Source organism: Megalobrama amblycephala, linkage group LG11 (assembly GCF_018812025.1).
Source record: "Megalobrama amblycephala isolate DHTTF-2021 linkage group LG11, ASM1881202v1, whole genome shotgun sequence".
Lineage (NCBI taxonomy): Eukaryota > Metazoa > Chordata > Actinopteri > Cypriniformes > Xenocyprididae > Megalobrama > Megalobrama amblycephala.
Window position 1 is genome coordinate 11,994,166 of NC_063054.1, and position 16,111 is coordinate 12,010,276.

Consider the following 16,111-nt stretch of genomic DNA (forward strand, 5'->3'; position numbering starts at 1 on the left):
TTACTCACCCTCAAGCCATCCTAGGCAATGCACGGAAACCACCTGTTTGAAGCTCGAAAAAAATGCATCCATCCATCATAAACGTACTCCACACAGCTCTGGGGGGTTAATAAAGGCCTTCTGAAGTGAAGCGATGCATTTGTATAAGAAAAATATCCATATTTAATATGTTATAAAGTCAAATAACTAGCTTCTGCCAGACCGCCTTCCATAATCAACGTACAAAAAAAGCGTACCTGAAGTCACATCAGTTACGCTTGTTTCGTAAGTTGAATACAGAAGGTGTAGGACATAGCGTAAGCGTTTTGAACTGGTTCATATGTGTTTAATTAGGGCTGGAGCTGAACTCTGCAGGACAGTGGCCCTCCAGGAACGGGATTGGACGCCCCAGTTTTAATGTTACTGAAGTGAATAATAAATGGATAGATTTGTTGAGCAGATTATTTTGGTCTATGGTTAAATTTTATATATTTTTTTTCATAACTAAACATTTAACAGTTTAAAGCTCATTAGTGTGTGCAAATTTGAGTTTGATGTATCATGATTTAAAAAGGAAAAATTAATATTGTGCTTGATTTCAGGTCCCGCGATACCTGTGGGTGTTGATGTTCAGCTTGAGAGTCTGGACACCATCTCTGAAGTCGATATGGTAGGAAACAGACACATGCCTTTATAAATATGGCTTACAGCTCTTGCATCATAAATGATTCGGTGCTATCATGATCTGAGATGCCACAGGATTTGGATAATAGCAAGAGCTCTAATTCAACATTGGCTCTTTTTCTTATAGAAGGCTCTTGGGATAGAAATGAGGCTACTGTTTAAACTGTTTTAATCAGTTGTTAAGATGAATATATGAATGGATTGTGTTACAGGACTTCACCATAACCCTGTACCTGAGACATTACTGGAAGGACGAGCGACTGTCCTTTCCCAGCAACACCAACCAGAGCATGACCTTTGATGGCCGGCTGGTTAAGAAAATTTGGGTACCCGACATATTTTTTGTCCATTCCAAACGATCTTTCATTCATGACACCACCACAGAGAATGTCATGCTCCGAGTGCATCCCGATGGCAAAGTGCTCTACAGCTTGAGGTAACTATCACAAATCACACATACAGTACACATACTGATGGTCTTGTTACAACAAAGCTCTGACATTTTATTCAGGCTTTGCTTTTTCTTTTTGTATATAACATTTGCCCTCTCGGAACTGTTGAAACGCTCATTTTAATCCTGATCAAAGTTCAAGAGACAGATTGCCAGCAATCAGAAGAGCTATGTTACGGCCGGCTTTGCTTTATGAGCTGAGTCTAAACCTAATCAGTGGGAGAGACTCAAATTTGCTCAATAAACAAAAAGATCTGTGGTTTTCCATCTTTGATATAAATCAACACATTCACTTTTCTGGCATTTAGGATTTCGGTGCTTGCTATTAAGTTTTTGTCAACCAAGGTCTGTTTTCTACAAGAGGCGCTGATTCTGGTTCTTGCTTTAGATGAGTGAACGTGTGGATTAATATGTGGGAATCTGTGGGATTAATGCAACCCACATGTCTATTCAGACACAAAGCTGGCTCATTGGTGAGCTTTAATCTCAGATCTGTCCCACACCCAGTCTGCTGGACGAAATGACTTGATTCTTCTATGAACATCTCGACTTACAATCTATAAGTCAATCTGTTGTCAAGGCTAGCTCCTCCCTCTCAAACATTTGATCCAGTATCTGTCCTTTTATCCGAGGCCAGATGGCTGATCCGAAGTGTTTTGCTATTTACAGTGCATTCAGAAAGTATTCAGACCCTTTAATTTATTATTCCACATTCTGTTATATTGTGCAGTACACTAACCACATTTCCAACATAGACGATGACCGACAAAGTGAACGAAACAGGGTGTGTATACCCTTACAAAAAAAAGTTTATTCACGTGTGCTATTAGTATACTTTTTAAAACTAAAAATAAGAAAGTATAGGCATACGTTCAGTCTACTTTTTATGTAGAAATATACTAATTTCACTTAAAAGTGCCATCGAAGGTTTTTTTTACAAGATGTAATATAAGTCTAAGGTGTCCCCTGAATGTGTCTGTGAAGTTTCAGCTCAAAATACCCCATAGATTTTTTTTTTTTTAATTAATTTTTTTAACTGCCTATTTTGGGGCATAATTAGAAATGCGCTGATTCATGCTGCAGCCCCTTTAAATGCTCGCGCTCCCCCGCCCACGGAGCTTGCGCTTGTCTTAAACACTGCATAAACAAAGTTTACACAGCTAATATAACCCTTAAAATGGATCTTTACAAAGTGTTCGTCGTGCATACTGCATGCATGTGTTGGATTATGTGAGTATTGTATTTATTTGGATGTTTACATTTGATTCTGAATGAGTTTGATAGTGCTCAGTGGCTAAAGCTAACATTACACACTGTTGGAGAGATTTATAAAGAATGAAGTTGTGTTTGTGCATTATACAGACTGCAAGTGTTTAAAAATGAAAATAGCGATGGCTCTTGTCTCTGTGAATACAGTAAGAAACAATGGTAACTTTAACCACATTTAACAGTACATTAGCAACATGCTAACGAAACATTTAGAAAGACAATTTCCACATATCACTAAAAATATCATGATATCATGGATCATGTCAGTTATTATTGCTCCATCTGCCATTTTTCGCTATTGTTCTTGCTTGCTTACCTAGTCTGATGATTCAGCTGTGCACAGATCCAGACGTTAATACATACTGGCTTGTCTAATGCCTTGAACATGAGCTGGCATATGCAAATATTGGGGGCGTACACCCCGACTGTTACATAACAGTCGGTGTTATGTTGAGATTCGCCTGTTCTTCAGAGGTCTTTTAAACAAATGAGATTTACATAAGAAGGATGAAACAATGGAGTTTGAAACTCAGTGTATGTCATTTCCATGTACTGAACTCTTGTTATTTAACTATGCCAATATAAATTCAATTTTTAATTCTAGGGCACCTTTAAGTATACTTGACTTTTACTATAACTGACAGCAATGTCAAAGTATATTCTCTTTCTTTTGATCGAGATATACTTAAAAGTATAATTAAGTATTCTAAGTATACTTGGCTTGTTGTTTACTTTTTATTGAGTAGTCTATATTAAATACTCTTTTCAAATAGTTTAACATACTGTCTTATAAACTTGCATTGTTTAAAAATATTGATTTATAAAGAAAATAGATATGTTCCTAATTCTGAGTATCTGAGTCTTTGTGTAGACTAGTCCACTGGTAGTGTAAAGAGGAATTTACTTCAAATCTACTCAATGACTGAATTTTGCGGTTATCCGTGTTTTTATTGTTATACCATAGGGGGCAAAATTACGAATCTTCTGAAATGGTACAAAATCTCTGGATCAAAATGCAGATGAAGCAAAAACGAGCAATAAAAGATTGCTTACGCCAATGTAAAATAATGCAATTATCAAACATGAAATGGCACATAAGGTCAAAACTGCCTAACAGGACTTTGAAGCTCTGGGGTGTTGATGGACGTGATCTAATCCATCTGTGTTTTGATCATCTTTCTGAATTCCAGTCGGATGTTGTTGTTTTTTTTTTTTTTTTTTTTTTTTTTCTTTTTCTTATCCACATTCTTGTTTGATAAAGGATGCATGAAGCTAGAATAAAAAAAAATTAAAATGGGAAGAGTTAAAGGGTTAGTTCACCCAAAAATTGCATTTCTGTCATTTATTACTCACCCTCATGTTGTTCCATACCCGTAAGACCTTAGTTCATCTTCGGAACACAAAGATGATGGAACCCCGAAGATGAATGAAGGTCTTAGGGGTTTGGAACGACATGAGGGCGAGTAATTATTGACTGAAATTTTTGGGGGAACTAACCCTTTAAAGTACAGTCAAAGGTATTTAAAGTATAAAAAAAAATTATTACCTAAATGGGAACATGGTTGTAACGAAGGCGGGACTCACAGGTAAGATCCAAATGCAAGCTTTTATTTAGAGTGAGCGTGGTCGTACAGGCAGGGTCAAAACAGGAACAAACGGGAACAGTAAGGAACAGGCAGAGTCGTAGTCAGGGTACAGGCAGTAGATCGAGGCAGGCAGCAATGGGTCGTAAACGGGAATCAGGCAAGATCAATCACAGACAGGCAAACAGGATACAAGGAAACACTCAGAAATGTAACACAAGTGAAAACAAGACTTCACGGTGAAGTGGTGTGAGTGAAAGTCCTTTATAGTCCTGTTAATGTGCTGCAGCTGGGTGTGGTGATTAGTGAAGTGATTGGTGGAGTGAGTGCAGGTGATTGGCAGAGAGGATTATGGGGAATGTAGTCCGGGAAGTGACAGGACAGACGGTGATCATAACAATAGTAGTTGGCCCATGGGTATAAATTTAAAGGCGTTTCTCATTACCAAGTACGCAAAGTTCAGACTTGGCAAACTTGACACCGGAGTTCATACTCCTGAGGACAGGAGGACGAAAATAAATACTATTTAAAAAAAATCCAGTAATTCTGTAAAAAGAAAAAAAACAACCCTACTTTTTGTTTTCCTTTAAAAAATATGAAACCTAATAATATATGGGTCAGGCAATATGTGCATATAGTCTGATTATCTTTGCTGTATGTATATGTAATCAAATTACAAATGACATAGAATGCAATCCTGTCTCTTTTTGTTAAATGTCAGTTTTAATGAACAATTAATAGCCAAGTCAAACGTACAAAATCAGCGCTCTAGTACAACAGTAAATTTATGAAACCTAACTTTGCCTTCAGCCAAAAACAAAAAAGATTTGTGGGACCAAAGATTGCCCGTTAGATATACACAAGGATGAATTATATCTCATATTTAACCATTATAGAAATATCAGACCCAGCGGCAAATGTCAGGAGTAGTTGAGGTACAGTACAGCTGTTCTCGATGGGGTACATGAGCGCTGAGGGCCGGGTGATCGCCTGGATTTCACAAACTCGAAATTGTTGGAATAAATTTTCAAATAGGCACTATCATTATAAATAAACTGCAGATTTGAGCTTTAAACAACTACATTATCACCTGAAAAATGCTTAAAACTACATTTCATGACACAACAGCAGTAGTATTTTTAAAATTATGCAGGTTTTCTTCTCCACCATTGATTCTTGTTGGTGTAAGATGCATTCTGGGATACTTTGCTGTCTGAGGTTCACACAAGTCACCTCCTGATGCAAAAAGGGGCGGAGCAAGAACATATCCAGGGATTTGAACTGTACTTGGCTAGATGTGAACTTTGAATTGAAACAGTACTTGGGCAGTGACTGATGCTTCACAAGTCCCACAAGAATGACCAACCCTGCTGCTGGAGGGCCACTGTCCTACAGAGCTTAGCTTCAACCCCAGTCAAACACACCTGAACCAGCTAATTGAGGTATTTAGGGATTCTTGAAAATTACAGGCAGGTGTGATGAAGCAGGGTTGAACCTGAAGTCTGCTGGAAGGTAGTTCTCCAGGAGCAGGTTTGGAACCCCTGCTGTATGTTTAGTTTTGTAATGTTCTCATATCTGTTTTATATGAACAAAGTGGATTATCCTACTTCTGTCATCTGGAGTACACCAGGAATTCGGTGTTTAGCTAATCTCATCAAGCTCTGTTTGACTTGAGGGGGCACTATCTCCTGGAAAGCAGCTGCTTCAAATCAGTCTTGAATGAATTAATGGCCCAAGGCAGGCCACCTTCATGAAACATAAGTGACATTTATATTGTTGTCCATTATCCTTACCTCATCCAGAAACTTGTTTGACTTCATTCTTGATAAAAAACTGTCTTTTAAACCTTGCATTATGGTAAGTTGCAGTGTTCAAATTCTTGACAGCAGCATTGACTGCATCTTGCAAATAAATGTCAAAGCTGAGGACAGGGTGGTATATTTCACATTCCTTGAAGTTAGGGCTGGCCGATATATCGCATGCGATTGTCACACGCATTTCGTCAGTAAAGCCGGTTCCCTGATTACCACTAAATAGCCATCACCTGCTTTCAAATGGAGCGCCATTTAATAGACAGAGCCGTAGTTCACTGACAAGCTACGCAATATCGCGTTCATTATCGAAGGCGATTCATCTGCGATAATGAACGCGATATTGCGTAGCTTGTCGGTGATCTACGGTTCTGTCTATTAAATGGCGCTCCATTTGAAAGCAGGTGATGGCGATTTCGCGGTAATCAGGGAACCAGCTTTACTGACGAAATGCGCGTGACCATTGCATGCGATGTATCGCCCAGCCCTACTTGTAGTGCATCAGTAAAAGGGCTAAGAGCAGGGGTGCACATAACTTTTTTTTTTTTGGTCTGGTTCTCAAGGGAGCACCTGGAGATGCTGCTTGGTACTCAAACTTTACACAACACTCTTATCCTACAAGTTGTTGTCATCACTTTCCTCCTGACTGCTGTCCTCACTATCTTCTTTGCTCTCGAACATGGTAGATGATGTTTTGTTTTTATTTTATTAACACTAATGACACAGACAACAGCAGGAATATTAGGCTGCTGTCACTTTAAGACCGAATTCAGACGAATATACGACGCACATCCGGTTTCTTTCTCAACTGTTCACTTATGACATAACCGAGAGAATACTTGCCGAACGGGTTTTTGACAAATTTGTGTGTATGTGTCTGTTCAAGTGCAAGTAAACGTGAAAAATTAATTTGGTGTTCACGCTGTCTGAAAGCCTCCTCTCTCTGCGTGCGCGTGCTTCAGGTGTGTGAGGTGCGCGAATCCCGATTTTTGACTCCTCTTCCGCGTTTTGAATGTGTAAATTGGCAAGACAAAACACATCCAAATGATAAACTTTCACATTAGCAGATTAACTGCTGAGTTTAACCATCATAATCACATGCATGCCGAACCGCGGGGCCTGGTCCATATGGATCAACTGCAATCCGTTGCACCCCTAATAATTAATGAACACACTTATCATGGTTGCGATCTTACCAGAGATGGAGAAAAATCCTTCTCCTGTAAGTAAATGTGTCCCTGTCCCCAAAAATGTTGGTACTCAAAAGAGCTTTCCTCCACGTTTTCTGGTAGGCATTTATTTTTACCACACATGCGCACCTGCACACCAGTTATGTGCACCCCTGGCTGAGAGGCTGAAGAACTACTTTCACTGTTTCTTAAACCGAAATATCAGAGCCTTTGGTATCAGATGCCATTCCTTTTTGTCTTCCGCCCACACAGCCTGCAGCTGCTCCAAAAACCGTTCCACCATCATAAGATGAATTCCAGAGTTTGTGGTCTGGGAGGGACAAGTGTTTGTTTCTTAGCCCACTGACATGCAAGCCTTAGTTATCTGGTAAATGCAGATATGGGCCTTCAAAGCCTTGACAGTGCTGCAGACACCATGTTTATTTCTATTACTTCGTTCACAACAATGTGGAGATTTCCTTTGACATTTTCTGTCTTTGTCTCCAGCTTTCTTTCTTCTCTTCAAAAGAATCTGTGATCTGTGAGTTAAATCACAACAGCCAAGTTGTCACAATGACAGTTTCCCTGACTTATTTATGTGCTGCAGTTTTCTCTTTGTGTCCACAGATCAGTTGCAAAATGGTTTTTCTGAGATGCTGAATTATGAGATGTTTGGTTTCAATATTCATGTGAGGTATATCTGTTTATATAAAACAATTTTGACTTGGAAGCTGACATTTTAAAGTAAAACTGTTAAAGCATTTGCTGGAATCAATGTTTTTCAACTGTGTAGACAAGAACTTGATCCATATGAATTGGTTCAGTTTTCTTGTTTCAAGTTTTGTCATATTTAAATGCCTCTGAAAAGCTTGGTGGGGTCATGTTCATCCTCATCAGCATGATGCTGTGAAGATTTGTAAATTGTGTTGGTAGGAGAGGAGAGAGGAAATTAGAAGTTTGGTCTACCTTGACTAAAGCTGCCCGCATTCTCCACTAAGATGTATGTTGGTATCCAAGCCTGCTTTTGTGTGATTTTGCTTGTACTTTTTGTTGGGGATGCTAAGGGTGTGCTTTAGAGTTCTGACAGGGTGATAATAAAATTAAACATCCATATTGGTAACCTACACAGACAGCATTTATGGTCTCTGCATAAACAGCATACTATTTTAGTCATTTAGGATTATTGAGATAAAAGGGAGCTCATAAAAAGTTGACTGCATTTATTACGTCTGGAGAGAGTAGCTTCTCAGTCCTGATATATGGCTTCAGATAGCATTTATCGGCCAAAGTTGATGTCCCCTTTGAACCCTTTTTAAAAGTTTCTGAAGTCAGAGATCACTTGTTTGCAATCCAAGCTCATTGGAAAAATGTGCCTTTGGTGGTATTTCTGCAAAATGATATGTCGCTTCTTGCCTGTTTCGTGACACTTTTAAAGTGAAATGTCCAATGATTGTCTCTTAAAATGGGTTTCCAAACATGTGGCTCTACAAAATACACAATTGTATCCAAAACATGTGGCTCTACAAAGTTACTGCCTGTAATCACGTACCACCTACAGTAAACCTTAGCTTAAACCTAACCTTAAAGGCAAATGTGGGATAAAAATGCATTTTCTGAAGCATAATCGATAATTTGTTTTGCTGCCACTAGTGTTCATTTCATCTGGAAACTACAGTGAATTTTATATATAGGAATGTTTTTAGAGTTAATGGAGGCATGTTTTTCCAATGAGCTTATGTTGCTTGTCTGGTGTAATAAACGGTTGATAACTGATTGTGAATTTAAAATAATAGCGTGGCTTTTATTTTAACAAATAGCACATTACAAATGATGATTTTTTTGGGGGGGGATCCTAGGTTTTGGAATCATCAATTTCTATATATTTCTTTGAGTTCTATATAGTGTATTTGTTCTGTATATCTGTGACGCAAGTTTTAATTACTCCGTACACTCTTAACAGGGTCACGGTCACAGCAATGTGCAATATGGATCTCAGTCACTTTCCACTGGACACCCAGACATGCTCATTGGAGATTGAAAGCTGTGAGTCTAAACGCAATATGATTGATGTAAACATTTTCATGACTGAATTAAACGTTTCAAAGCATAATGTGACACATATTTCAGAGAAAAATAGAATATTCAGTGTTTAAGTGTTTGTGAGTTCATATGTATTTGTGTTATTCTCTTTGAAGATGCCTATACTGATGATGACCTCATGCTGTACTGGAAGAGAGGAAACAAATCTCTGCAGACGGATGAGAAGATCTCTCTGTCTCAGTTCCTCATTCAGGAGTTTCACACCACCACAAAACTAGCTTTCTACAGCAGCACAGGTACTGGTGATTGGATCTCCGGTAAAGTTAGAGCAGTGGTTCCCAACCCTGGTCCTGGAGTATACCCAACAGTACATATTTTAGATGTCTCTTATCTGACACAAGCATTTCAAGTTTTGAAGTCTCTACTAATGAGCTGATGAGTTGAATCAGGTGTTTTGATTAGAGAAACATACAAAATGTGCAGAGTTGGGGATGCTTCAGGACCAGGGTTGGGAACCACTGAGTTACAGCATCTGCAACTAATCCTTCACTAATCCCACCCTAAAACCACTACTGATGACCGCTGTTGCTACCCTCCATATTGTCTCATGTAATGTAAGTCATGTTGCATAATACCATAATTCCTGACTAGTAGAGATTGTTAAAGCGGTTAACTTGAAGGGTTAGTTCACCCAAAAATGAAAATTATGACAATTATTACTAACCCTCACGTCGTTCTACACACGTAAGTCCGTTCATTTTTGGAACACAAATTACGATATTTTTAATGAAATCCAATGGCTCAGTGAGGCCTCTATTGCCAGCAATGTCACTGAACCTCTCAAGATCCAGAAAGGTAATAAAGACATATTTAAAACAGTTCATGTGTGTACAGTGATTCTACCTTAATTTTATAAAGTGACAAGAACAAAAAAAAACAAAATAACGACTTTTCAATAATATCTAGCGATTGCCGATTTCAAAACACTGCTTTGAAGCTTTACGAATCTTTTGATTCGAATCAGTGGTTTAGAGCGCCGATTTCAGTAAAAGAGGCTTCGTTTACGCAATCTGAACCACTGATTCGAAACAAAAGTTTTGTAAAGCTTCCAAGTAGTGTTTTAACTTTTGTGTTAACTTGGCAGGAATTTAAAATTAGCCTGATTACGTTATTACACAAGTTCATACTTCCTTTTCAAAATAGTAGTCCACAACACAATTTCACTTATGAACACAACATGTCTCTTCGGTAGATACTGTACAGCGAGCTATTCAGTTCTGTTACTAGAAGGCCACAACCCAGAGAGTTTAGTTCCAACCCTAATTAAACACATCAGAACCAGCTAATCAACACAGCATATTGATTTCCAATCACAGTCCCCTTACCATGTCCATTGACCTATCTCTCCCTAAGCGGTCCTTTTCCTAGTGCTTCAATCCATCTCTGCTTACTGACAGTGAATTCATAGAATATATTACCATCAAGTTGAAAGAGTTTTTGGAGTTTAATGACAACGGGGAGGTGTCAGACTCTATACTTTGGGTGATGTTAAAGGTGGTTATGCGTGGGCATATTATTTCTTACGAATCTGCTGCCAAGAAAGAAAGAGAAAAAAGACTTTTAGAGATACAAAATGTTCTTCCTACCCTTGAATTGGCGTATCAGGTGTCAAAATCATCTAACGACTACAATAAGATAATGAAGCTTAAGTATGAGTACAGCTGCATTCTTGGTGGTCAAATAAACAAGCTTTTTTTGAGAATGAGGCAGAGGCATTTTGAAACGGGATAAGCCTGATAAGCTCTTGGCGCAACAACTTAAAGGAGCTCAAGCTTCCAGGTCAATTTATTGCATCAAAGCTAAGGATGGCACACTGTTAACTAACCCCAAGGATATTAATGCCCGTTTTAAAGATTTTTATAGCGAACTCTATACTTCCAACAGTACAGCCACTCATTTTGATTTAACACACTTTTTTGACTCTCTTGAAATACCTAAACTTGGTGACGTTGCTAGGGCTGACCTGGACTCTGATTTTACTTTTTGAAGATAGTCTCTGCCATTTAAGTCATTTCCAACTGGGAAGGCGGCGGGGCCAGATGCATTTAGTTCCGAATTTTTTAAAAGATTTTGTGATATTCTCATGACATTTGTGTCATGGCTAAAAATAATATATGCCAGACCAAAGTGTTCAGTTTTAACTAATGCAGACAGGTTGCTTGAGTTTCCTTTACATCGCTCCGTGCAACAGGGGTGCCCCCTTTCACCTGCCCTTTTCGCCATTGCGATAGAACCTCTTAGTTTAAGTATAAGGTGTCATACAGGTATCACAGGTCTCGAAGTGGGAGACAAGAAAGTTCTTATTAGTCTGTATGCAGATTATGTAATATTGTATTTGCAAAATTCTGAAAGATCAGGTCCCATTCTCTTAGATTTTATTACTAGTTTTGGGAGACTATCAGGGTATACAATCAATTTGTCAAAGAATAACTTTATGCCTCTTTCTGAGACTTCTAGACCTGGGTTTTTGGAGAATATTCTGTTTACCAGGGATCATTTTGTGTATCTCAGCTTGACGATCCCCAAAGATTCAAAATTATTATTTAAGTTAATTTTGCAGTTTCTTTCAAAACTTAAAAGTAGTATAGGAAGTTGGAAAATTCTACCTTTGTCTATGATCGGGCGTATAAATTCAATAAAAATGGTTTCTCTTCCCAGGTTGATATATCTTTGTCAGAATCTCCCTGTTTTTCTTACTTCTGCTTTCTTCAAGGAACTGGACTCTTTAATCCTCTCTTATGTTTGGAACTATAAGACCCACAGAATCTCTAAAATGCATCTACAAAAACCCAAGTCTGTACGTGGCCTGAGTATGCCAGTATTCAAGTATTATTATTGGGCCGCCAATATTAGGGCTTTAATGTACTGGGTGAAGGGGGCACCGGCCAATTTGACATCTGACATCCCCTTGTGGGTACAAATGGAGACTAACCTGGCTGTTGGCACCTCCATAGCAGCCATGTTGTTCTCCAAGTTTGATAAGCCTTTTTTACCCCCCTGGACTGATAGAACTTGCTTTGTCTGGAGGGAGAAGGGCTTAGAGTCCATCAGGGACCTTTATGTTGAGGGAAGGTTTGCATCCTTTAGCCAGTTAAGAGAGAAATTTGATTTGCCTCATGTACACTTCTTTCGTTATCTACAAATTAGGCATTATGTGCAGTCCAAAATTTGTAATTTCTAACAACTTCCTGAAAAACATGTGTTTTTTTAATGTTTTTCTGAATCCTCCTGACTCTAGACATCTTATTTCCAAATTTGTTTGTTTATTTGATAGCTGCATTGCAGCTCCTACTGAGAGATTTAAAGCAGCCTGGGAGGAAGACCTTACAATAGGCCTCTTCCGCCTGATGCAGAACTTGCAATCTTTGGTTTTTCACAGCGCACCTTCTGCCTCTCAGGGACAATACAGCAATCTCTAACCCTGGGTATGATTGTGGCTAAGAGACTTGTGCTGAAGAACTGGAAGTCACCCTCACCCCCTTCCTTTCGAATTTGGATTACGGATATGATTTCTCTTATACAAATGGAAAGACTCAGATTCTTGAACTAATTCCATTGAAAAATTTTCCACTGTTTGGGTTTTATTCCTGGGCCATTTGGACAAGTTAACTGCTCAACCAGCCCCTAGTGGCTCCACTGAGGCTAATGCTGTACATCTTCCTGGGCACCTAGACTGATTGTTTAGCAGGTTTTTACTGTAGTATTTCTGGCTACTGAACTAAACATTTATTGTCATTATCATTATTATTTTTACTTACTATTATTATTATTATTATTATTATTATTATTATTATTATTATTATTTATTTTTTTTTTTTTTTTTTTGCTTGTGTGGTCCGAGACATTGTCGTTTGTCTGTTCTGTGTTTATTTTTGGAAAAAAAACTCTAAAATAAAATATTCAAAAAAAAAACAAGACAAAAAAAAGAACCAGCTAATCAAGGTCTTCAGAATTACTTGATTATTACAGGACGGTGTGTTTGATTAGGGTTAGAACTAAACTCTGAGGGTTGCAGTCCTCCAGGAATAGAATTGAATAGCCCTGCTGTACACCATGATCGGTGGTGCTTTGTTATGACTAAAACTGCAAACTTTTCCCCTTCAATCTTCTCCTGCAGGTTGGTACAATCGTCTTTACATCAACTTCACTCTGCGTCGTCATATCTTCTTCTTCCTGCTTCAGACGTACTTTCCCGCCACTCTAATGGTAATGCTGTCATGGGTGTCCTTCTGGATTGACCGACGAGCTGTTCCTGCGAGGGTTCCTCTGGGTGAGATGTTTTAAATGAATTGTATAACTACATCATGCTGCAAAACATTGCAGCATGTGCGGTTGCATAATTCGATTAAAAACTACAGGAACACTTGTGTTCAACTTGAAGCGGTGCTGCGCAGTACCGCTAGAGTGATTCGAAAGCATACAGAGCATACATCTGCCCTCTCGCTTTCAGGGTAATTTGATGTCTGAGGGTAATTTGAGGTCTGCGCAGCACCGCATCAAGTCGAACACACCTAATGACACATACACTTAAGTGCCTTCCCCAAATTCCCCAACACGTTTTGCAGCATGCACTTTTGAATAAATTGATCACACTGATCTCTTTGTAGGCATTACGACGGTACTCACCATGTCCACCATCATCACTGGAGTGAACGCCTCCATGCCCAGAGTCTCCTACATCAAAGCTGTGGATATTTACCTGTGGGTCAGCTTCGTCTTTGTCTTCCTGTCTGTGATCGAGTACGCCGCTGTCAATTACCTGTCCACTCTGCAGGAGCGCAAAGTACAAAGCAACAGGGTAAGCTAAGACAGTTTAGTTAAAATGTATTAAGATGTACTTGTTCTGCGGTTAATACGGCATTTTAGCAAGGCTAATCATTGATATTTAGGGACAAACATAGAAGGACCTGTCTTATTGGCTTCTAGAGATGTGTGGATCATGTCTAACATTACCCAAATCTGCTGTTAAAAATAAATCATCCACCTGCCACCCAACCTACTTTCTGAAACTTCTCTTGGATCCGTTTTGCCTCCATTACTGCTTAAACAACTGGACCCCCAACTGAGTCTAAGTCTGCAAATTAGTAACTAACAAAACAATTCAGCTTCAAACATGGTAATATTTCCATGAATCCATCATTGATGATTTAGCTCATCCACCCAATTAATTAGAATGTTTTTTTTTTTTTATTACTTGGCCAACCCAACCTGTGGATTATCCGCGGATATAACCACGACATGCACATCCTTTTTGGCTACAAGAAGTTTAGCTTGGAGTGTAATTTGATTGCCTAGTGAACTAGACTCAAGGAAGTAATATTTAAGTCATGATCAATACAAATACTCCAAAATAGTACTTACAAAAAAAAAAAAAATAATAATAATAATAATACCAAAAATTCTTCTGTAAAAAAAAAAAATCCCTAGAGCTAAGTTAAGAAATTACTCTGTAAATCTTGACATTAATGCAAGGACGAGGAGTCTTTATTAAATAAACACAAAAATAAGAAAATCCAAATGGGAAAACAGAGGGCAAATTCCAAACTGGTTGAAATATAAATTAAGGCTGGGAAGATGGATAATAATAATCCAAATGGGGATCAGGAGACAATCCAAAGTAGTGAACGGAAACACAACAGCTTTACAAACGACAAGTAAAGACAACGACCGACAACTAAAGCCTGAAACACAGGGGTATATATACTGTGCACATGCAAACAAGAGGATAACAAGGCACAGTTGAGACTGATTAAATACTATGGAAACTAATGAGGGTAACAAAGGCAAAACAGGAACTAAACACAAGAAGTGAAACATGGAAACAATAGAAACAGTAAGACATCAGAACATCCTTGAACAAAAAAACACTTTAGACATGGGGAAAATCGTGACAGTTTTTTAAATCTTTCGAAAAAATGTAAAAAATTTGTATGTTGTTTTTTTTCTTTTTTTTTTTCCAAGTATTATGTTTGATACATCAGGCTTTTATGGCTCATATAGTATAGAGTGAGAATATGGAGCTAAACTCAAACTGAGGGAAAAAAAAAACTGCATTTAGTTTTTTGATCAAAGCTATGTAGTTTTTATTGTGGAGGGCAAAACATATAATGAGATGAACAAATAAACATTCCTCAAAAGCCTCATGGATCATATTTGATATTCACATTGTAACATGATTTTTCTGAGAAAAAAAAAAAAAGTTTGTCAAGTAAACCTAAGTTGCTTCAGTCCAGTAAGTGTCCATCGTGAAACATCACTAACAATAGTTATTCTTGCATGTACTTTTTTAAAAATCAGTAAAATTTCATAGTAAAAAGACACGTGTCACGACCTGAAGAGGGACAGTACTGTAATATTACATGTCATATGTGCTTGTATGATCCAGCAGTTGCCGTGTACTTGTGGAATGACCCATCCTGGTCAGATGATGATGAGCAGCAGTTACAGTGACATGGACATGATGACCACCGGAAACTACGGCATGTCGGAGCTGAGCGGGGACAAACAGGAGCAGTTCCTGGTTCATCTGGTCCTAGATAACGAGCAGGGAGCTCAAAGACCTGCTGTAACCTCAAACAGTAGCTTATTAATAGACACTCATGCCATAGACACATACTCACGGGTCATCTTCCCTGGAGCATACACACTCTTCAACATCATATACTGGTCCATCTACTTGCAGTGACTGCTGCTTCTTCACTATGACATTTGACAAAGTCTTGGGTATACAAATTACCCATGAAAAACTAAGTTTGTTCTTTTTTATTACATTGCAACATGGAATCAATTTTGCCAGCAATAAAATGCATGTGAATGTGGGCAGTTGACATGATCTGTCCTCAAAAGAAAAAGTTTTTTTTTTTTTTTTTTTTTTTTTCCTTAAATATTTTCATTGTTAGGCTGAATAGCAAAGAAAATAGATCTTCTCAATAAATATCAAATTGCCTATTCAGGTAGTGATTTGTTTATAAATTTCATGTAAATTTTGGAAATTATACTTATGCGAATGTCGTCAACATGAACTGTGAAATACAGAAATCAAAATGATCAGAATAGATTAGGGGG

At 38.2% G+C, this 16,111-nt stretch overlaps 1 protein-coding gene across 1 annotated transcript; it reads left to right on the plus strand.

The window, feature by feature from the left end:
• The first annotated feature begins 585 nt into the window (after nucleotides 1-585).
• On the plus strand, nucleotides 586-15,891 carry LOC125277703 (gamma-aminobutyric acid receptor subunit rho-1-like). Its single transcript, XM_048206157.1, has 7 exons — nucleotides 586-649; nucleotides 876-1,099; nucleotides 8,907-8,989; nucleotides 9,142-9,282; nucleotides 13,164-13,316; nucleotides 13,654-13,844; nucleotides 15,435-15,891. Exons 1-7 carry the CDS (start codon nucleotides 647-649, stop codon nucleotides 15,729-15,731), a joined length of 1,092 nt encoding a protein of 363 aa, XP_048062114.1. The 5' UTR covers nucleotides 586-646; the 3' UTR covers nucleotides 15,732-15,891.
• Nucleotides 15,892-16,111: the final 220 nt, after the last annotated feature.